The following is a 25,381-nucleotide window of genomic DNA, read 5'->3' as shown; positions in this document are numbered from 1 at the left end:
GGATGAAGAGGACTTGCATCCATTGATCTCGCAGGCGACTCAAACGACAGCGGTTCAGGCTACAAGTAAAGGCTTCGTGCAAATTCGACTCCAAAGTTGAGAACATGCTGTCTAGGGAACCTGAGAAACAACTGCGAAAAATGTGAGAACGAAAAGTGAAGGAAAGAAAAGAGCGACAACTTCTAGGAATTATCCAGATCACTGACTTGCTTCGCAGCGACATGCACCTCATCCAAGCGGCGCCTCAAACCACACACCCTCCATCCCCGCTCCCAGCCCTTCAACCCCTCGACAGCGCCCGACGACCAACGTGCCACGGCCCTCGACGCACTCGGCTTCGTAGTCGCACGTCAGCGTGTTGGTGATGACGCTGCGCCGCGAAAGCACGAACGCAAAGCCGTATGGCGAAAAGTCGAAGCTCTGGGCTCGTCCATCTGCCTGCTCATTTTCCAGGCCTTCCTCTCCATCGATGCCGTACTCATCTGCGAAGTCCTCATCGTAGGTATCGTCATCGACGGCGGCGAAGGTGGCATTCTGGACCACACCGTTCGCAGGGCGCGAGGTCGCATTGTGGGAAAGGAGTGTCAGAGACCACAGACAGCGTTTGAAGTACGCGTGAGCGACGCGGAAGTAGTTGATGGGCGACTCAGGCGTCGTCGGAAAGTGGTACGCGGCGAGGCCGGCGAGGAAAAAGAGCAGTGGGGTTTCTGGCGGGAAGGGTAAGTGCGAGGGCTCTTGTAGGGGACTGGGTGGACGAGGGGGACACTCTAGGGGCGGAGGAAGCTCTTGGAGTGTTTCTAGATGTTTGCTTCGCGTTCCGCGGCTCCATCTCTTGCCCTTCGCAGTCCTTGTGACCCTGGTTGTATCGTTCTGAGGCACTGCTGGGCAGCTTGCCTCAAGGCTCTTAACGCTTTCGACATCGGAGTCCTGAGAGGTCGCAGCCTGAGTTGCACGAGAGCTCCTCGTCGCTTTGCTCATTCCCTTTTCCGGACTCTTTAGTTTCCGATCCACGTTGGCTGAGGGGGATGCAGACCATGCTGCGCCAGCGCGAATGAAACGACCCATCGTTGTGATTGTGTTGGTAACAGTTGCAGCCTTGCCAACGCGCTGCGGGGAGGCCACCTCTTGTTCACCACGAAGCCGAGTCGGACTGGGCACCCTCGCGTCAGGTGTTGAACTTGTCTTTGACCTTCTCTTCCGAATAGGTGGCGTAACGCGAGCAGCACCAGCGCGGATGAAGTCAGTCAGGGTTGTCGTCGCTGTTCGTGCCTTACCGGGTCGTCTTCGTACTGCCGCGTCATCGCGCGCGCCCTCATCATCGGCAGCCTCTACTGTCAACCCCATCAACGCGCTGATCTCGTCAAGAGCCTCTTCGATTGCCTTGAGCGCCGCGTAGTACTCGCCCAGGTGGAAGTGCACGATCCCCAAGTTGGACCATAGCTTCGCGCGCGCGATGCGCGGCATGTTTGACGTCGATGTGCGGCGCAGGATTTGCGTGACCAGCAGCGCGGCTGACGTCCAGTGCAGACGGTGGAAAAAGTGCGAGGCTTGTACCCACAGCGCGAGAGCTTCGTTGTTGCTGAGCGCCGGTAGAGGCCGGGGTTGGAGCGTGTGATCACGAGTTGGCTCTGGCGGGCGCTTCTTGAGAAAGTTCATCGCGAAGAAACTTTGGAATACGCAGTAATCGCTTGATTGACCAAAGTATGTCGCAAAAGAAGCAGAGGAGCACAGCGATTTTATTGTCGCGCAAGTCTTGTTCTGGAAATCTTGCCCTGTGACAGAACTGCGCCTCGCGACGTGGAGCTCCTTTGTCGGCACATCCTCGTGGTGTTGATGTCGCAGTGACAACGGCTCCTGGCCACGAGAATGGAACAGCAGCCGTTCTTCAAGTCTTCCGCCTTGCAACTGCCATCATTTCGTAAGGCACCAAACCGGAGTCTTCGATAACGTCGGCTGGCTCAAAGCCGTCATGGTTGAAGCAGCCCTCGTAGTCTTCCCAATAGAGTCGTGGGCCTAGCCAAACCACAATCTTGACGCCTCCATCTGCGTACATGTCCATATATCTCTTGATGAGTCCTGGCTCGCGCGGGTAAACAAAAATCCAGGCGTGCGCTGCTTGCGCTCGTGGACACAGATCCCACGTGCCACCCACGTTCCATGTGGACTCCTCGGGCAAGTACTTGTTGATAGATGATTCGACTTCCACTCCTTCAACGCATTTTTTGGGAGCACGTGCTTGGAGCTGGGCTTCGAAAAGCCCAGAGCCGCTGCCGATGGACAGCGCGAGGCAGTCATCAGCGGAGATGAGGTTCAGCAATGTGGACAAAAACGTGGTGGAGAGGCTGAGGCAACAATCAGGGTGATGCCTTGGTATCGAATCCAACGGTGGAAGCGCCATGCTGTTCTGGTATCGTCGTGGCGTACCAAGCTATTGCGGCTTGGTCCAAATAGTATGTTGTCCCGGCGCTAAAAGTCCCAGCTCTTCAACTGGGCAAATTCGAGATGTGGATGACAGCAGGCTGGACAGCCAAAATTGAAAACGTTGGTAGTCTTGGAATCAAAACGCTCGTTGATTGGTGGAGTACACGGGGGGTTTGAGGAGATGACGTTGAAAGAAAATTTAGGTTGGAGCCGAGGGGTCACGTGAGATAGACCCTGACATGGAACCAACTTTGGAAACTTACCTGAACATGCCGCGAAGAGAGTTGTCAGCTTACCACAAGCTCTGCCTGCCTTTCCGATGCATTGATGACAAGTTGCAGCGTTCGGGGAGGATGTCTGTGTTGTGACAAGTCTGAAGCCACGGCGCGGAAGAGCACTAAAAATGAAATTTCAGAGACGGTTCAAAGGTCTTCGGCATCGCAAATGGTATCAGCCAATAGTCCCGTCATTTGTACGAATGCCATGGCATATACGGCTCAGCCGTCGAATAGATTTCAGCTCTGCATCCAAGGAGTCGCACTTGTATAAGCGAGACACCATTGGACAGGTCCACAAAGAGTCCAATATCCAACAGGCATCGGTTGGACATCCGAATCCCTTCCGTAGCCGATCCCATTGTCAAATCGTCGACAAATGGAAGGGATCAGAGATGGCAGCGTGGGGGACAAGTTGGCTTGGCGAGACCAGCGGTGGGCGAGGTCCGGTGAATCTCACGCCCATCTTAAATAGACCGAGGCATCCACATCGTAAGAGAGGGACCCGTGACGCGTACAAGCACTGTAGATGCCGGAGGTGTGGTGTTTTGCGATGGAAACGCTCTAGGTCGGCGCGGTGGCGGCTTCTTCGGCGGCACGTGCGTGACTGCCCAAAAAGCGGCGGACGCGGAGCAGTTATATGCATGCGGAAAAGCAAAAGCACCGGCGCAGAGCACGGGCAGGAAAAGGAGCGAGGCGAGGTTGTGGTTTTGGAGGTGAGAACTGTGAGTTGAGGGCGTGGATGAGGCGGTGGACGACGGCGGTGGAGCGTCGACAGGGGTTGTATTTTTAGGAAGAGGATCGCCTAGCCGCATCGGGTAATGCCGCTGACAGACAGTGTCGTCAGATCGGCCGGGCCTCGCAGACGCAAATGCACCACACTCCGACCACCGTTTGTCCTTTACTCCTACACCAAGGCTGACAATGGAGAAATACCACTCCAGCATCGGCTTGCCCTGGTACCCGCATGCTCGTCGCCATGCCATCTCATCCCATGTGCGCCCGCCTCCGCCGCCCGCCGCCCGCCGCCTCCTCCGCCTCCTCCGCCGCCGAGCTGTCATTCTGGCCCGCAAACAGCGGTATAGCCTCACGTTGGGTGCATCCTTTCACCCTGCTCCTGTTGCCAGCCAACGCATCCAACAAGCAAAAATAGTGCCCAATTCGTCTTGGTTGTGTTTCCCTTTGCGTACCTAGGCCAACCTCAGCCCTACTTTTCAGCCACATCCTCATCATGTCCCAAATCCTTCCGCTTCTAGTTAAATGGGCTTGCAATACATATGGACTAGCCACCCTTCCTCCTACCTTGGATCTGGGTCCTCTCCGCACTCTGTACCACTCGCCTGTCCGCCCCTGTCTGGACTTCTGTCATTAGCCGCACCTCCGGCGTACTTTTGTGCTTGCTCCACCCTCTTTGAAATAAATCGGTTGTCACGGGATACCGTGCGTACTTTCACAGCTGCCTGATCGGCGTCCAGCATCATTTGTTCTTTCGACATGCAACCTTGCTCCGCTGCCACGCCCGCACCCTATTCGGTCTTGCCCTCTCCCGACTATATCAGCTATTCTGCCCAGCTGATGCTCCACTCTCCCGTGCTCCTTGCCCGCATCGGCTCTTCTGCCCGGATGGACTATCCTCGACTCAACACTTCCTCCGCGCGAGCTCAGACTCCACCCGCTGCATCGATCGCCTATCCCTCGGGTGCCCGAGCAGACCATTCTCTTACTTTAAACGTCCCCCACGGAGAGAGACGAAGGAGACCCGGCTTCCCACAGGCTCCTCGCAGTGTCTCACAGCGCTCCATCTCGCTTGATAAACCCCTTCCAGCTATTCCTCGCTCGGCCCCTCCAACACAGACCGCTTACACACGACCACCTCTAAACATCATTCCAATGTCAAACAATCGGGACTGGCGACCTTCGCCATTGAGAGTGCCTAGTAGGTCTGGCAACGACGCCTCCTCCAGCACTCCCGCCCAAGACTCTCCTATTTCACCCCCTTTGGACGACAATCGACGACCAAGTCAGGCGGATTCTGCAAAGAGTCCTGCCCACACCTATGCCGGCGCGCCATGGGCAGACTCTCCTCCAAGAGCAAACACGGGTCGAGACAGTCAAAACAGAGCCCGGAGTCAAAGCGAAACCTTCGAAAACATCAACGAGCTTCATCAATTTGCCGAAGCAACTTGCGGCTTTGAACCATTTTCACCACTGCGCGGCCCACACGTTACTACAAACTCGGTCTACAGCGAACCTCATGGACCCCGCATTTCTTCATCACCTGCCTTGCCAACATATGAGCAAGTGGATCCTCCTCGCAGGGGTCAATCATCTACGCAAGCACTGGCAGAGGCTCTGGCAGCGGTCGAAGCAGAAGAGCGACTGCACGCGGAAAGAGGCGACGAGCTACCAGATTACGCACAAAGCCAATGGGAAGCACAAAGCAAAGCGAGGAGGGCTGCCGCGCGACGCGCCGCCGAGTTGGAAAGACAATGGATTGAGGCGAGAATGAGGCGACCAAGCCAGTGATAGGCTTCTATTTACAGCACGGCGTTCTGGGGATACTGCATACAAAAGCATTCTGCTGTTTGAAATGCATCGGGCATAAGCATTCGCTTCTGGGTTCATTGAAGACTCTTTTTTTGAGTTTTGGCATAGCATTTCGGCGCCGTATACCCTCACTCTCGTTTTTAGAATCACTTCACATGCAACCGTTTCTCAATGGCAAAATTTTCCAACAACAGATTCCAGGTGTGTCGTACAACCACCAACCACTTCCGTCATGCGGCGTAACCAGTGCGTACCCTGTTATCAAAAACCCGGCTCCAGCCCTACGCTCGGGTCTATTAGACGAGACTCGAATCTAAAAGAAGACGCACACGTTGCTGCCGCCACCAAAAACTGCACCACGCGCGCCCTCGCATGATGCCCTGCTTCGTTGTTGTTCCGCCTGTCTTTGCCACGAGATGGTACGAGGCATCCTACGCCACACACCTCACCGGCAGCGCTCAATGCCGTTCCCGGTTTCGCGCTCGTCGAGCAGCCCCTCCACACCTCCAAGCGAGAGGCATCCCTGCACCAAAACAAAACCGCAACTCAACACCAAGGCTGACGGAAAAAGCAGACGTGTGCTCTAGGCCTCTTGTTTCGCTCATCCCGCAGAATCTAGGCCATAGCCACCTGTCCGCGGAGACTGATTGCAAAATTGACGGCCGGAGAAGCCTCGACTGCTCGAACGCTCGTCAACGCTGCAACCATCCCACGGCCACATTTAGCTTGAAGCTAAAATGCTGTCAGGGGTGACTGGCTTGTTGGCAAAAAGAAAAATATGACGTTCTTGCGCCTTTGACTTACTCGCATGAACCCCACGACTGTCGGCTGTCCAGCAGGGTGCCCCTTGTACGACCCTTGATGCTACCATACACAGCTGCATCTCATCGCTTCTTACATCTTCACGGCACGGCTTGGGCACGTTGCCACCTCATTTTTTCGATTTCTGCATATTTGCCATCAGCCACGAGCACGTCGCCGCCACAGCTGCGCGCTCCCGCGTTGCATCGCTTGTCCAGCTTCTAGACGCATGTAATTCAGTAAGACGGTATACGCCCGTAGACACGACCACAACACCACCACTACACGGACCCAGCACCGGGCTTGACCAGCCTTTGGAGACATGACCAGGTTGCGGCTCGGCCGCCACTCCCGGCTCCGGCTGTGGCACCTGCTTGCCCTGGCCCCCAAATCCCCAGAGCACTGAACATACCTTATCCAGGGCTCTGCGAAAAACTCTCACGATGGTCCCGTCTTCGATTCCTTCTCGACCAGGTGCAGGGATGCTTCGAGGGCGCACAAAGCAAGCGGACAAGACGGTAAACCGGCTGCAAAGTTCGGCTTCGGCACTGTCTTTGCTGCGCACACCGCCGCTGCCGGCCGCGACACGTTCTACGGGAATCTTGATTGCTTACTTTGGACGCTAGAAGGTCTTGCTTCACCTCACCACTGACGCTCACTCCCTCATTCACTAATCACTGTGGCTCTCCACCCCTTCTCGCGTTCGGATTCGGATCGTCGCGTCCCCCTTTCTCTGTCATCTCCTTTCTCGCTGTGTTTCTTTTCTCCTTGTGCAACCCGGCCGCCACTTTTGCGTCCAAGTAAGCAGATCGCGTGGCCGCCGCCGCCGCTCCTGCGGCTCCGGCCGATGACGATACTGATGATGATGTCGTGAGCCACGACAAAGCATGCCTGCATGCTGCCGAGCGGGAAGCGGAGCGGGGCCCTGCGTGGGTTTGAATGACATGGCCGTGGTCGTTGACGGGTCAATCATGACCCGTTTCTTCCCCGACCCGGTCGTAGTCCCGTTCTCCGGTTGCTGTCTGCAGGTCGTCGCTTGTGAAGGATGTGCGCGCGTGGTGCGGATCCTAAAAATAGTTTCTGACGTACCTAGGGACCTGCGCGGTGAAGAACGTTATGCAAAGGGCATGTGGAGGTTGGGCTCTGGTCACAGGGATGATGATTAAACAAGAGGAGGTCAGTCTCAAATTTGGTCATCGAGCATACGGCAGATGAGGCATTTGGGGGACAGGATTCGCAAAGACAGCTGTGGCGCACACAACTGCAATTTCCACGAATGTGGTTGAGCACTTCATGTGTCCCGAGGAAGTTGGAACGATGCCCATTCAGCACTCCACTGGAGCGTCTAAAATTGTCTTCTTTGGCCCCCAGTTCAATTCTTGTGTGCTACAACAATCTGCATCAATACCCGGAGACCGACACTTGGACTTGATCGAAAATTTTCAGCCGGCGCCACGCAATCGATCGCGTGGGAGTGGACGAAACGCATCAGTATGCGGGGAGATGCAGTCCAGGATGAGAGGGGGGCAACAAAGACCAAGACCGAACAGTGATCAAGAAGTGATCTTGACGATGGATCCAAGAAGGAGAACTCTCGGAATACACACAGACTGGTTTCCCTCCAACCAGCTCCCGCATCCCCAGTCTGAGACCGGGAATAAGGGGCAAAAGTCGCCACAGGGACCGAAAAATTGGCACTGGTCCATTACAAAGCAGGGTCCTTGATCGCAATCTTCGTTTCACTGGATGCAGTTTTCGCACAATCCCATTGCCACGTTTGCGACTTCTTCCGTATATCCGTAGCGCGGGGGGCGGTGGTCGACCCCTTGAGTCTCCTCCATCACGGACCGCCCCGTGCTGCGCGATCAACTTCTTCCATCACTGCCACCCCGAGACAACGGTCAAGCATGTGGAGTCCTCTCGCAATGGCGGCAGTTTTTGGTAGGAGGACTGGCGCTCTCCTGCTTTGCTCGCACTGCTTGCCCTAAGAGGAACTTTACATGCCCCAAGTGACCAATGGCCCAAAGGGACAGTTCCATCGATGCAGTCGAAACTCGCCAGTCGTAAGTCGCACCACAACTCGAAGGAGTAGACTGGTGGAAGGGCTGCGAGATTCATTTTGAGATCATTTCTGGAGGCCCCACAAACGGCAGCCACAAACACCTTCGCACGAGCGGAGCGCCCACGAGGGAATCGCCCACGAGGAAAGAGCCCACCGAACCCTCCAGCCGCCGCTCCGTTTGCTCATCTTCTTGAGACCTGTCGAATGCGCTTCGGACCTGATCTCCGTCCAGTCACTCTCACCGCTAAGACGAGGGCAACGGAATCGCCGTCACCCAAGACCTCAATGCTTCTCTGTCGGGCCTTCTCCGTGCTGCACATGAAACAGGCATGTGCGATGGCCTCCTGGTTTTTTCGGTCTCCTCTTATGATCTTGCTGTCTAATTTTGGGCAGTGACCACGGGCGGAGGTACTCGTTGTCTTCTTCCGTGTGCTATGCATCCTAGGAAGTGATGCAGTGCTATGTGTAATGCAACAGTCGAAAGGCGCCGGCAAAGGACAACGGCATTGGGAACTACTGTTGATCTCAACCCTCCCCGCAAATGGATGCAGCACACATGACAGCGACAACAGCGATGGGAAGCACAAAGAGGATTCAAGCATCTGTGAGCCCTGACGACGTGGAGGTTCATGCTCCCAAAGGAATCCAGAAAGACAGAATGCAACCATAAAGTCTTCAAGACTACACTGGAGTGTGAGTGCTACAACGTTTCGCACCAGGCTCTGTCCGCTCCGCATATTTCTGGAAAAATCCACGTGTAGCCACGCACAACCCCTTTGAGCGCGTGGCGCTGCTAAATCGGGCATGAAAGAAGCGAAAGGATTGAAAGGATTCCTTTGTTTCGCCTTTATTGCTGAAGTCACTCAGTCAGGGGCACAAAGAGACCATCTTGGCATACATTCAGCCATTTCATTCGTGGTGTTGGTTTGGCCACTCGGTGCTCGGTACAGTTCGGTGTAGCGAGCGTGGCAGGACAGGGCAAGTGAGGGCAGCAGATCAATCCTTCGACACCTGTCTGCAGGGCTTGATCCTCTTGCTATCATTGTTGCTGACGAAAGCTCACGTTTGGTGGTGTTACGTCAGCGTAGTCGAAGTTATTTCTGCTCAGATCACGGGTCTCGCCGGGCATTTCTGATCAAGGAGGCATTGACAGAAAAGTCAGGAGTCAGATTGGGAATCAGCGTTCTTTGTTTGGACTGGCGAGGTGTCTGTCGATGCGAGGCGTTACTTGCTGTCTTGGGGAGCTCGCAGTGTCTGCATGGGGGCCCTTGGCTGGCCATGCATCTCGGGCTGCGTGCTGACTGCGGGAAACAGTTGCGATGCAGCCATGTCATTGATTGGAAGGATAAGTTGCGACAATCTTCCTCTGGAACTGAAAATTTCGCACTGCATTGGGAACGTATCGGCATATGCGCTCCGCGCCCAAGTTCAACGGGATGGCGAGCGCCCTGTCAATCCTGCAATCGGCTTCGAGGAGACCCGTTGGTGGTTGAAGTCGGTGTGGAAAAAGATATCCTCGCTGAGAAGGACCCGAGACTTTACAAAAATTGCGCAGACCGACTTCCCCGGGTCGCGGTCCACGGTGGTCGACGAGCTTGAGAGGCTCATTGGTCTTTCGAATTGCTTCGGTGACGCCGGCTCGCTCTTCGGACAACCTCCCACGATGGAAATCAATCGCGCTGCACGAAGTGTCAAAGACCTTGAAGTGACCTCTGCTGGCGGCAAGTCCGGCGACTTCGGGCCTGAAATATCATGTGGATACCGGAGACTCATTCAGTCAGACATCCTTGTGTGGCAGCAGAGCATTTGAGAATTCACAACTGGTACTTTTGATGCCCAAACGTCGATGGAGACGAAACAATTCAGATCTCGTTGCACGCGGACGAAGAATGACTTGAACAAATGACTTTATGGAAAATAGGTAACGTTGGATAAATATTATGAAAGACTTGCATTGCAGACCATGAGACCGGAGACTTACCTCATGAAGCAACTACCCATGACACTGGAGGGCACTTTCTGAAATGGCGGTGACAGGAATCTTTCAACGGGCCGGCCGTTGTTGCGCACGAATGACTTACCGCGCCAAAAATTGAGCTCAAACGACACGCTGTGTCTGCTGCTCCGCCAGGGAGCCCCTCAGAAGAATCCGCGACACTGCCGCTTACTCCGCCGATGAACTATTAGTTCTTCGTCCTCTCCATCAGACTCTTGAAACGCCGTAAAGGGTCTCTTCGTCTTCAAACGGTCAGACTCTCTCAACAAACGTACCCTCTTGTCCGATCTCTCCCAAAACTGAAGGGTTTTCTCGGGATACTCGTTGAGGCCCTCTCCATTCCAAAATTCTGTTCGAAACCATCCTGCGATCCAGTTAATCGGCACGAGCATCCTGCGATAACCGTTGGATACTCCCCTATTTTCATGGTCCGCCCAAGTGTGCCAGACAAGAGGACCGGTCGGATCCAACTTCCTGTTAGATGACATTATTAGGCCTCCAAACACTGCCTGTTCCCAGCTGAAGCCATGTTCGTGGCTAGGTTCATTTTCGTGAAGGAACTCCTCGTTGGTATGTCCTCGTCGCATACCCCCGAAACAGTGCGTCAGCTCGTGCACGATGGAGGCCGCAAAGAGAAATGAGAACTGCAGTTGATCCTCCAAGGAAGCCTCATCATAAAGATTCTCAGCGAATTCTTTGAAACCCTCGTGGATCAAAACTTGAGGAGCTCGCTTGTGTCCAGTCTTTGCGAAAAGAGGGTGCAGAGGAGCGGCCCGTGCCCGTGTGCTTTTTGGCAAACATGTTCGCATATAGGAGAAATCGCGTGTAAAAGTATCAAACTTCCATACGACGAGGGTTGACAAGCTATCAATCGCCTCCCTGGTACTTTGCCTATGCTCATCAGTGTACTCTGTTGTCTTTTCCAGAAGGGGATGATCTTCCATGAACTCAGTCGGCGTGCCAAAAGCTGCATGGACCCACCAATCGAGGAAGTCCTCTGCTTCAATCAGTCTGGTGGCGAGACGAAGTGCGAGCGCGAGATTACGGTAACCCTTTTCGGAAATCCTCGGCTTGTGGATTCCTGTGTCGTCATTTACGTGGTTCACGAAATTCTTGTAGGCGAATATGTCGTTGATCGGTCCGGAAAGATTTGGAGTAAGATGAGAGCTGACCTTGACGAGGCGTTGAAGAGACAGGTCCTGCCGAACAGCATCGTCAACGAGCTGGGGAATCGGCCAGGGCGTCGAGACTTTCTTTTGTCCACCTAGATCAGCACGGTTCATTGTGTTGGCTTGCTAGAACCTGCCTAGCTGTGTCGTTAGTTTGAAGGAAAGGAAGGAAAGAGAAAAATTATGAAATGCAGAGATGCAAGCAGTCCAGTCCAGCACCAGGCTCGGAAATTATGGTGTGCTTTCATGAAGGTAGGAGTTCCTCGTCTTCATATACTTCAAGGCAATCGGAGTATCTTTGTTTGGATTGTTGATCAAACAAGTGCATTGTTCCAGTGGTAAAGAGAAAAGGACAAAGGGCTGGTGGTGAAGAAGCGCAAATTTAAGAGAGCGGCGTTCAAAGAAAGAAATCTCCAGGAGACCTTTTTGGGAACCTCTGTTGATGTCTACTAACTGCGCGTCTAGATTCTCCGCTAATTGAGACGACTTAAGCTGCCGTCTTGCAGCGGTTCCCCTTGCTCTTGAGACCGGCTACTTACCACCGCAGAAATGCTTGACCATTTGTTTACTCATCGCGACAGTGGACCTACTCGCAGAACCGATGACCTATGATGTCTTGGGTTTAGATTGAATCTTCTTCTCCATGAACAGAAAACTGGTGCGCACTGAAAGCTAACAGCAAGAGAGGTTGAAGAGGACATAGAAAGGGTTACACCGGTGTACGCACAAGCGCAGTTCGGAGCCAACCCTATGCGGAGCGTCCTCGGTCGCCCTCCCGTCGAACCACAGTGGGTGACGAAAGAAATTGCTAATCCGAAAATCTCTGTCGCCAAGTAGAAATATGTAGAGATATAGAGTTCTCAAGCATTTAATGCCTTTACTAAAGAGAGAATTTTTCTCTTACCACGTAGTCACAGGGAGCATTCAAGCGCTTTCATCTGAAGGTGCGACGATTTTAAGCTGCGCTGAGGTTGAATTTCTTTCCTTAACTACTGTGGAACCGCGGGGCGGCTCGGTCCGGGCCCAGCCTCTCGGTACCGAAATTATCCGCGTCTTCTCTTTCCTTCCCGCCGTTTCTTTTCGCGCCAGAACCTCGAGCACAACGTTCGCTCCTCACCTCGACGCCTGACCCGACGCTCACGCGCGCCACCTGACAACGCATCATCCTGCAGATCTATGAAAAGGGACCTTTTCAACACTTGTGTGTTGAGTGCTTGCCCGACATGACGATGCTGCTGCGCCATTCGCTCACCGTCTAGGCTTCTCCGCCGGCGGCAATGTGGGCAGTGGTTGGCTGCGAACAACTTGTCTATGTACCTTCCAAGCAGTCTGTAACCGCGTGAAGTCTGACCCTCCACAGAATTTCTATGAATCGCTGACATTCATCAGTCTCCCATGCGACTGGCGAGTCATCGGCCTGGTCTTTGGATCCAGAAATCCCTGACCAGGGATTCTACCATTCAATGGACATCGGGTTAAATGTTCCTCTTGTTCGGACTAATGTTGGTTCTTCAGAGCGCGTCTCGACCAGCGCGTCCAAAAAAAAAAAAAAAAAAAAAGAAAAGAAAGAAAGAAAGAAAGAGCGAGCGCTTTAATTGGGCAGGAAAGAGGTACTCTTGGCAGTTCGACATGATCTTGAATGTTGTTGGTTTCCAAAACGCCGACTACGGGCTGCAGATCACTCGTTCAACGACAGCAAAACTTCTGCCAATTCCACTCCGAAATTGGTGATATACTACCATTGAATCAGGCGACAGAATGAGTAATAGGTGCCAGTAGAGCCAATCCGTACGCATCTGACGCATGTTCTGGCCTTTTTGAAGCGACCGACAACGGCTCTTTGGTTCAATATCTGGAAGATTCAATGGAGCGACTTTGGAAGTGTTTGATTCACTATACAACATCGTCCTCACCAAAAGTCGGATCACTTCGCCTCTTCACATCACAGTATTCGATTCCAGCCACATGACCTGCAGGTCTGACTGTCGGATTGTGGCCGTGCATGCATGCGGCTCCGGGCGTCTACATCAATCAACAAATGGGCTGACCGCAGTCCCCCTCTTTCACGTCTGCCACGATGCACGCTCTCAGTGGCCGCCTCCTCGTTCACCACATCCAATTGTTGCTTCGCTATCGCTCCATATCCAGGTCTTGTCGGCGCTGGCCGTGTCGTGCTCGCCGTCGGCGACGGGTCCCCCAAGCCTTGTCGCCACCCACGCTGTACGCGCCCTTCTGCCAAGACCACGACTTCTTGATCAAGACTCAGGAACAGAATCAATGCGTCTATCTACGTAGGTCTGGTACACTTGAACTCCTCGAGGGAAGGCCTCCTGTGTTCAATTACACTTTCACTTCGCCCGCAATCGCTGGCTAGCTTTGGGCCACTTATGCGTTGCGAATGACTTTGGACGGTGCTTGAAACGAGGAAGAGGAGGCATGAAAGAGAATGACGCGCGAGATGTGATGTCATTGCCTAACAGTGATTACGTATAGTCTCTGCCGAACATTAAATCGGCCGCACTGGGAGTCCTTGCGGTGGGGAGCCTCAATTCAAGAACACAGAATGACCGGCTGCGTTGTCGGCCATGGTGCGAAAGGTCTAGATTTTGAGCAGAAAACGATACTCAAGCTTTCCTCAATGGCCTGTCAGCGCTGGCAGAGGAAAGAGTGCGGGTGGTCATGACCTGCGTGGCTGCTCGGCCTCGAATCACATTGGTTCCTAGCACCAGGCGCAGGAGTCCTCCGCACAGCCTTGACTGGGGACGCTTATCTCAATTCCCGCGCTGTCGTGTGGATTTGACCTGGAGCTCGCTGACTTTGCACTTTTCTCATCCCTTCGCACTCAACCTATACTGACTAGCCCTTTCACATCGTCTTCTTCTCTCTTTGCCCCCTCCGCCCACGCTCGATTTGCCCTTTTTCGATCCTCTACTTCCGCCAAACGCTCCCTGGGTTGGAGGGGCCGTCGGAGCAGCGAGCCAACCGTCCTCACCGTAGCCCGGCGTCGCTGCCCACTGACGCAAGCGCTCATAAATCTTTCCGCTCGCAACATCGCACTCAGGAAATCATTTCAAGACTGAGAAGGCACCACCCACTTGTTCCTAGATCAAAAAGTACGTCACTGCCACCGGCTGCTGATGATGGTCGCCTGTGACGCTCCGGTGGCCATCTGCCCCTCCGCAGGGCACGTACGCATGGCACCTGTTCCATCTGGCTAACACTCCTGTGGATACATCAGAAAGTCTCCTGTCGTTTCCTGGCGCCCTCTCATGATGGACAGTAGACCTCAAGCCGTGGAGCCAGAGAGCCTGGTCTTCCCGCCTCAACACAACGACGGCAGCGACCACCACAGCCTCGCGCATCAGCCCTCTACACCCTCACGCTCGCCTCCATCCCAAACACCCCAGAATTGCCTCAGCCAATGCACCGGATATTACTACAATGATGAATCTACTTCAGGAGGAGGACCATCCTGCACACGGGAGCTCGGCCAAATCAACTTCCCATTCTCCACGTACCGACCAGAGCTTGAGATGGAACCCTTTGAAAGGGAAATTCGCGTGGTGAATGAACGCACCCAGAAGTTTAAGGTCACAATGGGACTTTTCGATTCGGGAAGCGAGCACATAGACCTTATCAGTGCCGACTTTGCGAGATTGGTGGGCCTCAAATTTGAACCGGATTGTGCTCCCCGTCCGCGACCTTTGGACAGGTTTTTGGACAAAGTCTTTCCATGGCGAAAAGGAAAGCGAAACAAAGCTTCGGAGAAATTCTGCGGTGCGAATGGATCTCCTGTTTGCCCGTTGGGGAAAGTCAGAATCCGCTGGTACTGCAAGGACAAACCGTACAACATGCAGGTCCTCTTCTTCAAAAAAGGCTACTACATCACCGAGCACTTTGTCGTGGAGAATTCTCAGGTCGATTTGATCTTCTCTCTGCAAACTTGGCAGAGTCTCAACTTGAGACTGCCACCAGTATTTCCCATCAACAAAATGCCGAACCCAGATTCCAGTAAGTTGACCGAGCGGAAGACGTCGAGATTTAGCGCTGATTTAAGTCGCAGGCCAAGCAGCACTGGACAGAGCGAATCAAGCGAGGGCCAAGTGCGCCCAGACCGAGGACGAATATATGAACAAGAAGTCCAAGTCGTATCACGAACGTCGAGCAGCGAAAAAGGCCCCTCGTGGTGCAATGTCCACTCCAAACGGTAGTAGTAGTGCGTCGACTGCGTCCAAAAGCACTAAGAAGAAGTAGAGCAAAACTTCTTTCGCACCAACCATTCCTCCTGATCGCTATCAGCTCATTTGTCTGCACTCGGTCTTCATCGTCTCATTTACCGTCAAATTTCTGTTTCATCCGTCTCTGAATCGAGGACCGAGACGAGTATCCGACTCAGAATCGTGCAAGAGCGGATATGACGGGATTTGAAGCAGGAGTTCGGGCGTTGTCGTTCATTACGTTTATGTCCTTTCCCATCTTGTCATTACTTCCACATGCTTTTGTCTTTTTGTCTTGCGTCCTTCCCTCCCTTTCTTGTCCAGTTTATTCACTATGGTGACAGCTGCGCTAATTCCTGGGCCTCGCTACTGGCTGGGGTTTCATCGATGGAGTTGTGCTTAGGTTTTGTCCATGGTTTTCTCGTTTGCGTGAGAAGTATGGCAGCCGAAGGCGGTATGTATGATGAGCCGACAACGGCAGGCGTGACGTGTCTGGTAGATCACTTGGTTAGCTACGCGGATGCGACAATTAGACCTCTTCGCACTGTCTTCTTGTTGCTGTCCTGACAGTTTGCATTAGTGTTTTTCATACGTGCTAGTTTTCAACAACCTTTTCGAACTGACTCACTTTATCGGACATGAGTGCAACTCTTCTTTTATACACCGTCATTTGTTTGACTTTTCGAGGCTGCCTGCTGACCCAGCTGCCTGGACGTGGCGCGTGCCATGCGTGGCTCAAATGAAGAGTCACTCCGGAAAAGCGACCTGATTTGGTACACGAACCAAGCCTCGCGCCTTGCAACACATATTTGTGCTAGGCAGAATCAGTAATAGATGAATGATTGCTAAGTCCAACTATCACTGGATGAGCAATACCACTCACTCTCTGCCTCTGAGGGACTGACTGATAAAGTGTCTGGGCTTCGAGCCTAGCAGACGAAGTGATGGTTCGCTAATCTATCCGTTTATGAGTACATCCATGGTCGTTGAATCCGAAAGATACTTTGACGACAACCATGCAGGAAGGAGATGCGTCTTGGCCTGACGCAGGATAAATTTGACGCAGGATAAATTTGACGCAGGATAAATTTGACGCAGGAAAAACTTGACGCAGGAAGTAGTATGTTGACAAGAGTGCAAAGCTTCCACCCAACAATTTTTCTTGGTAGTGACTGGATGATGAATCTTGAAAGTGAAAAGAGGAGGAGAATCACCCGCCTGATAGTCGTGTGTAGAGCTGGTGCAGTACGCACGAGCAGACCTCTGGTGGAATTTCAGATCTGAAATTCATTGACTTCACCGTCGACCATTGATCTCACCTTCGTCCGATGAGACGTGTGCCGTTTTCTGCACTTTGAATCCCTTTTTGTAGCCTGTTATCAAGCGTGGGGATCGCATGTCCAACGAAGTTGATCTTTGGGGAACGATGATCCCGTATTCCATTGCCATTTTTCTGCCCAGCACTACATCGAACTGAGGGTCTTCCTGTTTGACGACCAAGAAGCGTGTCCGAAAGCTTGGTCTTGACCTCTTGAGACTCCAATCCAGATCGACATATCCTTTCGTCTCGATTTTGTGGCCGTAGAACTCGATGTGTGCTCCATATTTTTCGAATTGCTGGATTTCCAGACCGAGAATCTCTACGACGACGGGCATAGAGATTAGATTTGTGTCCCAATTCAGTGGAGGACTCCAAAGCATGAAGGCCGTTGGAACACGTCTTGCGTTGTCTCCGATGACGGAGATCCATATTGGAATGGTTTGTTCCCCTGACTTGAACTGGTATATCACATTGCTTGTCAGTACATTTTGAGAGACAGGAGTTGTGCTTGGAATCTCGCCACCTTCGAATATTCGTCTCGAGACTGGATTTTGGTATGACGGGCTCTGAATAATCCCAAACACATCACTGTGAACCAGGAGTTTGTAGATTCTGATTTTTTGGTGATGGGAAAGAACGAGCATAGAAAATCTCTTTTGCCGTCGTGTGGGGGCCACAAACAGCGTCAAAGGGAGGCCGCACGTAGAGGTTGTAGTAGTTTTTGTGCCAAACAGGAACGGGAGGCATGTTTTCAGTGGCTGGCTCTGATTTGGGGGCCAAGGACCACTCTTGAGTAAATCGTCTTACACCGAATGGAGCCCTGCGTAGATCTCAAGGCGCTAATTTGCTTGCGCAGTGATGTAACCAGGAACCCACGATTGGAAGTGTTGCGTGGAGCCTGATAATATGCAGCTCATGCTGATTGGCGAAGATCATGGCGCAGGTTCGTTATTGGTCTGCTGACCGACGTCAGCCTCGAACACCCTCAGCCTTACTCAATCAGTATTTGCCCCCACCTAAGGCGCAGCCTGACCGGAGTCATCCGCATCCCCTGATCATGGGCTGGAAATCTTCCAATGAGACTTTCTCTTGTGAGCGGAAGCCACCACAAATGGAACATGAAATGCAGTCAGACGCGAGCAAACACTGCAGCTCGCCAATGTGCCACATCATGGAGGGCGCATCACTGGTTGGTCCAATAGAAAGGGTCCTTGTCGCACAGCCTACAGCATCTCCGGCAAACCGGCGATGAGAAACAGCCAAGAAACAGCGAACAGAGAAATCTAACACCTCAAGAACAATAAATGTCAGGAATAATGTGTTCTGTTGATACGGGCTTATTTGGTCTTACTCGTCATTACCAATCTGATCTTTGAAGCCAGAGGGGTAATTTGGGACGAGTGGGACATCCTGTCACGCCGAGCTTTGCCATGAAGATTGACATGTCAGCTTGCATTTGCAGGACACCTGCAGCGTCACGCCGCGCTGTTCTCGGACTCCTTCATGATTTGTGGACTTTCGGTACTCGAGTTCCTGTCATACGAAAATGGGCAGTGCCTTTGCGCAATTGGTCAACTGCTACGATCGAGAGCATTCTACACCGGGATAGCATCCCGATGTCATCTTCGCTTGAACATCTGGAACCCCGCCATAGGAATCTTGGAATCCTGCTGACGTCTCTTTCCCGAATCGAAGTGTCAGGGCTCCAGCGGGCCGTATACGCATGTGGTTTCATGGGTTCGGAATCCACCATTTCACATCCGATCGCTAGCGTCCCCGCTGCGTTGGGGCCCCTATCTTCCGCAGCAAATTCGGAGGTTATGGACGGGATTGGGAATACCGTGGTATGAAAACTCATTCGACCTCCACTTTCGGCAAAAGTGGAGTTAGCTGTGTCAGTAAATCACTCTATTTGATCGAAAGCTTCAGTACTGACACTTGGTTATGGACAAAGACAGTGTCCGCTCTACCGTACTGATCTGCATATTAGCAATCGGACGCGAGAAGGTGGTCTAACCGTGCCACCATGCCAACTTCATCGCAACACACAGCCTATAGGCTTGGATTCTCCCGGATAACGATCGCATGACGGCAGTTGACAAGAGTGGATGGCAATTCCCCTCACTGCCCCAATGCTTGCGATTCCAAATGACGTATGCTCCGTCATCGGTGTTCTACGAAGCCACGAAAGTGCGTCTTCAGTTTTGCGAAATTTGAAAAGATCCGTGAATGCTTCTCTTCGGAATAGAGGGTCTTGCAATCCATAGGCTCTCCTGTTCTACCCCGAAAGACTTGAAAGACTGTCCAGAACTGGCAAGTCCGCGTCAACCGACATTCTCCTTCCGGGCCGGGTCAGATATACTTGCATGATGCAGAGTGCTGATGGAAGCCGCCATGCAGGGAGACATTGCCTCAGGCTGTGGGCAGAAGATTGAGCCTCAGCCTGATCTCCATGGCCCACTGCTGTGTTGAAGCTCGCATTTCGTTAAATGAGAGGGCAGGAAATCTGCCTTGCAATAGAGAATGAGGACTACTTGAGGACTGTGAATAACGAGCCCAAATCTCCATCTTGTGCATACTTTTGGAAGCTTTACCTCTGCGGCATGCGTTTTGCCTAACCCGAAAGCCTCAAAAACAGCCGACGAATCATGAGCGAAGCCTCCACAGCAAGCCCACTTCCGCCCGGCTATCCCAAACTCGCTCAACGCATGGGATTGAAGCCCGAAACAGCCATTTTTAGGCGATTCGCGTTCCTGAACAAACTCAATATCTTGTATCTGCAAGCTGAGTTGGCCGAGCTTGAAAAACAACTCACAATCTTTCAACGCGACGCAGCGAAATACTCGACCGAGGACATTTTCGCAAGAAATTGGTCTGCTGCTAAGCGATTGGCCGAAAGGTCTGCGAGACAACCTGGTGTGCAGCCTGCAAGGCAGTCTGCGGAAGGCTTTGTCGGGCAGTCTGCTGAGGGGTCCACCGTCGGGTCAGCTCAGGAATCAGCTGAAAGTGACGACGATGAGGAAGACGAGCAGCTGAGAATGGTTCTTGAGGCTCGAGATAAGCTGGAGAAGTACAGTAATATAAGCCTCAATCCCCGTCATTGGACCGACTTACAGCGCGCGCTTGTTCAGATGCCGCGATCATCCAGCAGTCCAGGATCCTTGCGATGGAACCACCCAAGAAGATGGACTTGGAATACATTCAAAAGTTCATAGCGGATCCGCTCGACATGGGACATGATAGACCCTTTACAGGACCCGACGCAGGGATCTGGGGAACAGCTGAGAATCCTACAGGCCACGCACCAGATATTATTACGCCATATCCGAGCCACCAAAAGGACCGCTTCTCGAAGCTGGTAAAGAGGAAGTTCTTCGACTTTGGTTTGCACAAGATCTTGAATCACATCCAGATTGGTGAACTCCAATCGTGGGACGAACGGGCCATAGACCGGTTGACATTTGTGATAACCACTGCCTTTGCGTCAATTTTACCTGTGGTTTCCGTCATTATTCTTTACTATGTTGAGCCTATGGGAGCCAGGTTCGGGCTAATGGCCCTTTTCAACATCATTACTTCCATTTGCCTCAGTTTCCTCACAAACGCAAAAAGGAGTGAGATTTTTGCAGTGATAGCTGCGTTCACTGCGGTTACAGTTGTGTTTGTGCAGAACAATGGACCGCAGACTGTTTCGTCCTGAGTCTGGAGTGTTGTCCTTTTCAGATACGTGAGGTTGCATGGGCTTGCATTCAGCGGGGCACTCGGTTTCTTATTTCGGTGGATTATTCGATAAATCCAGCATATCTGGAACTGATGTCTCCACAATTCGTTGTTTTGATAGTGGAAGCGACGTATCGCAAGGTGGCGCATTCGTATGGTCTCCAGACCCCAAAAGTGATTCCCCAGGTTTTGCATTCAGTGAGGCGCGAGAGAGCGTGGTTGTGAAATTCAATCGGGGAGTTACACGTTTCCGCGTCGACGCCCGACCAAGTAAGCCTCATCCAGCTTCTCTCAGGGCCAATCAACGAGGTCGACCGGGTCGCCTGTGCCCATGTACCGTGCGAAAGGTACGACTGCATTTCCCCGCCCACGGTAGTGCAGTAAACGCGGCCACCTACGACTTCGACTCTCAATGCAATTTGATGGAAATAAGCCATTGGGCTCAGTCTGCGTCATGGGCAGCATTTTCTGGGTCGACATGGCTGCAATTGTTATCTTAAACGCAGTATAGCTCAAATCCAGCGATTTGCAGATTTCGGCGAAAGCCATTTGGTAACATCTTTGCAAACGTACACTTTCGCTGATGCCAAATTTGATGATGCTGCTCTGACGTGTCTAAGCGGAGGAGTGCCGGAGGAGTGCTGTCAATATGAACGCGGAAGACTTACCATGCTCGATTCCAGGACTTCCAAACGCCCCGCAAATTTGTCCAAGATACTATACTTCCAATATTTTCATCTGTCCGGTTCAGCTTGAAAACCCATGGTGATCACAAGACCACCGAAGCCTGATATGAGTGAACAGACCAAATTCAGTCCACCCCTCGAATACTCAAGCTTACATTCGCGGCAGGCAAACAAAACCTTCAGGAACTGGCAGCGAAGGAGGCCGACAGCAAGCAGAAGCGAGACAGCGAGAGAGCAGAGAGAGCAAAGAGAGCAAACAAGTATTTTGACGAGAGAAAAAAGGAGAGGGAGAGAGCGCGAGATGCGGCGACAGAAAGCACGACAGTGTCAAAACCAAACGAAAACGTTGCGCAAGACGAATCCAAAGCTGAAGAATCAAAGTGATACCCGCTCGGTCGATCCCGCGCTGTCGCTCGTTGGAAATCAATGTCATTTCTGCGCACGAGAGTCTCGCTATTTCCATTTCGATCCATGTTGTCTTCTTGCACAAGTCGAGTATCCGCTGGCTGCATCTGAACTGGAGGCAGTTGTTCCGCTCTTCGAGACCAATCAAAGCTTACTCTTCCATCATTATGATCTCGGCTCGAAGCCATGATGACTCCCTGAAGGCATCAGTCAAGGCTGAACGTCGCTCTGACACTTAACCAGAAAATCCGGAAGCGAAGGCTGATCTACCTTCACTTCAGCGTCGAGATCGCCTCCAGGCAACGGTCAAGGCTGACCATGTGCTGCTCCAACAAGGCGGAAAAGCGAGGCGTGAGTGTAGGCTTCCAGGGCGTGCCCAACAGCGGCGCGGCCCGTCCCGCCCTTCTGCTGCAATTAGGCGCATGTTGCATCAGCTTTGAGGCATCGATGTTGCTGCCTTCGGCGATTTCTTATGCAGTCTAACTGCACGTGGAGAGATGGATTGTGAAAAACGCCCTGCTCTACCCCAGATCGCCAGCCTTGCCCGAACTTCCCCCAGTGGCGTTGGACGGAGTGGTCGGAATCAGCAGACATTCGGAACAGTGTCCGATCAAGTAGGTCCCGAATGTGATGTGAGTCATCGATGTTTCCGTCTCTGTTGTCATCATACAGCCTCAACGCACTGTAGATTCATTCACTTGATTCTTCCTGAATCCACCCTGGCCATTTCTTCCGATGGGTCCGACCTCTTTGATGCTTTCCCTTATCACCAGAGTGATTTGGCCATGGAGAACAGATCTTCAGACTTCAAAGTTCCGCGCTCGGAATGAAGAGAAGACGAGGAAAATTTGGGGATCCCCATAGAGGAGGATGCAAGAAAATACGCGAGCTTTGCACCTGCGTTCAACTCGAGCAGGCAATACTGGAACAAAGTCGGTTTCAAAGCCAACCTGACGCGTCCAACTATGCCGACCGCGGGAATCAAACGGGATAAGAGCCACAGGATCCGGAGTTCTATGCCGCTTGAACGCTCTGGAGGTTATGCGGCTACTTCTGGAGTTCCGACAAAGCGCAGCGAGGAAGCGGAGGGCCGAAGGTCCGGAGTGACGTGTGGAGCGATCTCATGTACAAAATGGTCGTATTGTTCCTGGGAAGAGTTGAAGGTCAAGGCGCGTCGCGTCGCGTCGCGGGATGGCCACTGCAAGACATCACTCCGGCTGAAAAGCGTCGAGACGGGAAAGTGTCTACAAGGCAGCGAGAAGTTGGACGACAGAGGATGCTGTTGATGCTCAGTCACTTGATCACGAGTCTTGTGACCATGTGCCATGGTGTTGAGAAGGTAAGGCCATCACAGGCCTATCAAAAGGGTGTCGTTTACTCTTCCCCACGCGTCAGTTCTGATTGGCCGGTCGGCTATGCGATAAGGATACGACGTCATGCGCCAGTTGAGCATCCCTGCAACCGGACCAGCCTCATGTCCAACGCCGACCACTCGACGACGACGAGCTCCAACCACTACTCACGCGCTCCTGCGGTGCATCTTACCCCTTGGAGGAGCTCCCCATAGCTCTCATCTGAATCCATCTCTCCAGATCTCCACCGCCTCGCGCGCAGGGAATCTCCAGATTCTCCCCGACCTCTCAACAGCTTCCATCACCAGAGCGGCTGCCCGGACGCGAAGCCGACCTCATCGACCGCAATCATGGCTTCCAAAGCCGTCGTCCCGTTCCTGGTCAGCATGATGCTGCTGACCGGCGTCTGCAATACGCTTTTGACAAAATACCAAGTGCGCCTTTCATTATCCATATTCAATCGCTGCGGGACTATCGCTGATGTGGGGACCAACAGGACCAACAATGCGTGCGCAACTGCGACTCCAAGCACCCCGAATACTTCGAGCAGCCGGTAATCCAAACCCTCCAAATGTTCATCGGCGAAATGGGCTGCTGGCTAGTCGTCGGCGGCTTCGCGCTCTACCAGAGCTACTTTGCCAAAGGCCGCGGCAGCGGCGCCGAGTCCGGCGGCTACGAGCCAGTACCGCGGTCGTCGGTCGACAACGACAACAACGACAATGAAGGGCCCGGAACCGCAGAGACAGAAGACGCCGAGGAGACGCCTGATAGCGGCAGCACGGAATTGGAGGACGGCGAAGTCGCCAACCCGCTGAAGCCCGTGGCGTCGCACGCCAGCGACGGACACAACCGCGTGCCGCTGACCGGCTGGAAGGTGCTGTACCTGGCGCTGCCGGCGGTGTGCGACATTGCGGGAACGACTTTGATGAACGTGGGACTGCTGTTTGTGGCGGCGTCCATCTACCAGATGACGCGCGGCGCGCTGGTGCTGTTCGTCGGGCTGTTCTCCGTCCTCTTCCTCAAGCGCCACCTCGCGCTGTACAAGTGGCTGGCATTGGTCATTGTGGTCCTTGGCGTGATGATTGTTGGACTTGCCGGTGCCATTGCAAAGGACGAGAAGGCTTCGCATGGGTCGAGCATTGATGCTGGCGCCGCTGGACATGTGCAACCGCAGACGCCCATGGGCGACAAGTACGCGTTGTCTGGATCCATCTTGGTGCGCAGCCTCCAACACGTCATGGAAGAGCAGCAGCCCATCGCGGCACCGCTCGCCGTGCGCACCATCATTGGCGTGCTGCTCATTGCCGGCGCGCAAATCTTCACGGCGACGCAGTTTGTGCTCGAGGAGAGCATCATGGAGAACTACGAGCTGGAGCCGCTCAAGGTTGTCGGCTGGGAAGGCATCTTTGGCTTCCTGGTTACTGTTCTTGTCATGGTGGTACTTCACTTCTCCGTGGGCGTAACAGACGCAGGCCGCTATGGCTACTTTGATGCAAAGGAGGGTCTGCGCGAGATAACGCATTTCCCAGCCATTGCAATTAGCAGTCTCCTCATCATGATCAGCATCGGGTAAGATCTCCTTCACCTTCCCCCTAGACCCCACAAACATCACCCACTAACCCCCGCACGCAGCGGCTTCAACTTCTTCGGCCTCTCCGTCACGCGCACCGTCAGCGCCACCTCGCGCGCCACAATCGACACCTGCCGAACCCTCTTCATCTGGATCGTCTCGCTGGGGCTGGGCTGGGAAACCTTCAAATGGCTGCAGGTCGTCGGCTTCGCGCTGCTCGTCTACGGCACGTTCCTCTTCAACGACATTGTGCGGCCGCCGCTGCAGGCGCTGCTGGACTGGCGCGCGAGCCGCCGCGAGGGCAAGGGCAAGGACCGCCAGAGGCGGCGATCCGGTGTCGACGAGCTGTTGCCTGAGGGCCCGATTGAGCATGTGTAGGCTGCGCTGCGCCGGGAGTGTGGGGGATGTCGATCAGAGGGGTGAGAAGTTGCGCTTGTCGTTGCGCCCCGAGATCTTTTACATGCGTGGTTCTGCGCTTCGACTGGAATGTTTTCGGGCGCGCCCCCCGATCGATTTGTCCATCCATGAGGAAGAGACGGGCAGTTGGTTCAGGAAGAGCTAACCTCGGTCAGAACAGCTGAAGGGAAGCAAGGCATTTTTCATTTCAATCTCCTACTTAGCTCGCGGCGTTATCGTGTTCTCTTTGGGATATATGCAGGATAGGACAGGACAGGAACGGGCACGCACGGATTCAAGGACACAGGACAGGACATCAGCGTCACTTCGGGTCAACATGCACTTCATGTACAGCAACCTATCTCGGCGTCAAACAAATCCAAGCATGAAAAAGCGAACTCAAAAGCCCGCCCAAGCTCAAAGGATGTCAATCATGGCTCGTG

General features: G+C 53.3%; 13 protein-coding genes across 13 annotated transcripts; 8 read left to right on the top strand and 5 right to left on the bottom strand.

Moving 5' to 3' along the window:
• Positions 1 to 228: 228 nt before the first annotated feature.
• BKA78DRAFT_290824 (uncharacterized protein) lies at positions 229 to 1,656 on the bottom strand (the record flags this gene model as incomplete). Its single annotated transcript, XM_066885802.1, has 1 exon — positions 229 to 1,656. One exon carries the CDS (start codon positions 1,654 to 1,656, stop codon positions 229 to 231), a length of 1,428 nt encoding a protein of 475 aa, XP_066748756.1.
• A 114-nt stretch (positions 1,657 to 1,770) lies between these two features.
• Positions 1,771 to 2,611, bottom strand: BKA78DRAFT_3189 (uncharacterized protein). Its single transcript, XM_066888816.1, has one exon. It carries the CDS (start codon positions 2,396 to 2,398, stop codon positions 1,886 to 1,888), a length of 513 nt encoding a protein of 170 aa, XP_066748755.1. The 5' UTR covers positions 2,399 to 2,611; the 3' UTR covers positions 1,771 to 1,885.
• Positions 2,612 to 3,461, top strand: BKA78DRAFT_3188 (uncharacterized protein). Its single transcript, XM_066888810.1, has one exon. It carries the CDS (start codon positions 2,825 to 2,827, stop codon positions 3,428 to 3,430), a length of 606 nt encoding a protein of 201 aa, XP_066748754.1. The 5' UTR covers positions 2,612 to 2,824; the 3' UTR covers positions 3,431 to 3,461.
• Positions 3,462 to 4,190: 729 nt separating this feature from the next.
• BKA78DRAFT_290822 (uncharacterized protein) lies at positions 4,191 to 5,222 on the top strand (the record flags this gene model as incomplete). The annotated part of the gene is made up of 1 exon (XM_066885801.1): positions 4,191 to 5,222. The coding sequence occupies one exon, from the start codon at positions 4,191 to 4,193 to the stop codon at positions 5,220 to 5,222; it is 1,032 nt and encodes a 343-aa protein (XP_066748753.1).
• Positions 5,223 to 8,028: 2,806 nt separating this feature from the next.
• Positions 8,029 to 9,138, bottom strand: BKA78DRAFT_3174 (uncharacterized protein). Its single transcript, XM_066888706.1, has one exon. It carries the CDS (start codon positions 8,910 to 8,912, stop codon positions 8,289 to 8,291), a length of 624 nt encoding a protein of 207 aa, XP_066748752.1. The 5' UTR covers positions 8,913 to 9,138; the 3' UTR covers positions 8,029 to 8,288.
• A 226-nt stretch (positions 9,139 to 9,364) lies between these two features.
• BKA78DRAFT_290821 (uncharacterized protein) lies at positions 9,365 to 9,916 on the top strand (the record flags this gene model as incomplete). The annotated part of the gene is made up of 1 exon (XM_066885800.1): positions 9,365 to 9,916. The coding sequence occupies one exon, from the start codon at positions 9,365 to 9,367 to the stop codon at positions 9,914 to 9,916; it is 552 nt and encodes a 183-aa protein (XP_066748751.1).
• Positions 9,917 to 10,289: 373 nt separating this feature from the next.
• Positions 10,290 to 11,385, bottom strand: BKA78DRAFT_348232 (uncharacterized protein; the record flags this gene model as incomplete). Its single annotated transcript, XM_066890598.1, has 2 exons — positions 10,290 to 10,316; positions 10,378 to 11,385. 2 exons carry the CDS (start codon positions 11,383 to 11,385, stop codon positions 10,290 to 10,292), a joined length of 1,035 nt encoding a protein of 344 aa, XP_066748750.1.
• A 3,047-nt stretch (positions 11,386 to 14,432) lies between these two features.
• BKA78DRAFT_3028 (uncharacterized protein) lies at positions 14,433 to 16,124 on the top strand. Its single transcript, XM_066887482.1, has 2 exons — positions 14,433 to 15,478; positions 15,526 to 16,124. The coding sequence occupies exons 1-2, from the start codon at positions 14,541 to 14,543 to the stop codon at positions 15,635 to 15,637; spliced, it is 1,050 nt and encodes a 349-aa protein (XP_066748749.1). The 5' UTR covers positions 14,433 to 14,540; the 3' UTR covers positions 15,638 to 16,124.
• Positions 15,608 to 16,554, top strand: BKA78DRAFT_301151 (uncharacterized protein). Its single transcript, XM_066887331.1, has 4 exons — positions 15,608 to 15,980; positions 16,034 to 16,051; positions 16,117 to 16,343; positions 16,394 to 16,554. Exons 1-3 carry the CDS (start codon positions 15,765 to 15,767, stop codon positions 16,255 to 16,257), a joined length of 375 nt encoding a protein of 124 aa, XP_066748748.1. The 5' UTR covers positions 15,608 to 15,764; the 3' UTR covers positions 16,258 to 16,343; positions 16,394 to 16,554.
• Positions 16,555 to 16,784: 230 nt separating this feature from the next.
• On the bottom strand, positions 16,785 to 17,556 carry BKA78DRAFT_348230 (uncharacterized protein; the record flags this gene model as incomplete). Its single annotated transcript, XM_066890597.1, has 2 exons — positions 16,785 to 17,267; positions 17,491 to 17,556. The coding sequence occupies 2 exons, from the start codon at positions 17,554 to 17,556 to the stop codon at positions 16,785 to 16,787; spliced, it is 549 nt and encodes a 182-aa protein (XP_066748747.1).
• A 1,901-nt stretch (positions 17,557 to 19,457) lies between these two features.
• Positions 19,458 to 20,509, top strand: BKA78DRAFT_290817 (uncharacterized protein; the record flags this gene model as incomplete). Its single annotated transcript, XM_066885799.1, has 2 exons — positions 19,458 to 19,884; positions 19,926 to 20,509. 2 exons carry the CDS (start codon positions 19,458 to 19,460, stop codon positions 20,507 to 20,509), a joined length of 1,011 nt encoding a protein of 336 aa, XP_066748746.1.
• A 651-nt stretch (positions 20,510 to 21,160) lies between these two features.
• On the top strand, positions 21,161 to 21,964 carry BKA78DRAFT_2742 (uncharacterized protein). The gene has a single exon (XM_066885550.1). The coding sequence runs from the start codon at positions 21,292 to 21,294 to the stop codon at positions 21,808 to 21,810; it is 519 nt and encodes a 172-aa protein (XP_066748745.1). The 5' UTR covers positions 21,161 to 21,291; the 3' UTR covers positions 21,811 to 21,964.
• A 1,358-nt stretch (positions 21,965 to 23,322) lies between these two features.
• On the top strand, positions 23,323 to 24,920 carry BKA78DRAFT_348228 (uncharacterized protein; the record flags this gene model as incomplete). The annotated part of the gene is made up of 3 exons (XM_066890596.1): positions 23,323 to 23,406; positions 23,469 to 24,541; positions 24,605 to 24,920. The coding sequence occupies 3 exons, from the start codon at positions 23,323 to 23,325 to the stop codon at positions 24,918 to 24,920; spliced, it is 1,473 nt and encodes a 490-aa protein (XP_066748744.1).
• Positions 24,921 to 25,381: the final 461 nt, after the last annotated feature.

The sequence above is a fragment of the Phyllosticta capitalensis genome, assembly GCF_038381095.1.
Source record: "Phyllosticta capitalensis strain CBS 128856 chromosome Unknown BKA78scaffold_1, whole genome shotgun sequence".
In the NCBI taxonomy this organism is placed as follows: domain Eukaryota; kingdom Fungi; phylum Ascomycota; class Dothideomycetes; order Botryosphaeriales; family Phyllostictaceae; genus Phyllosticta; species Phyllosticta capitalensis.
The sequence above is the reverse complement of the archived record's forward strand: the minus strand, read 5'-3'. Positions and strand labels throughout refer to the sequence as shown.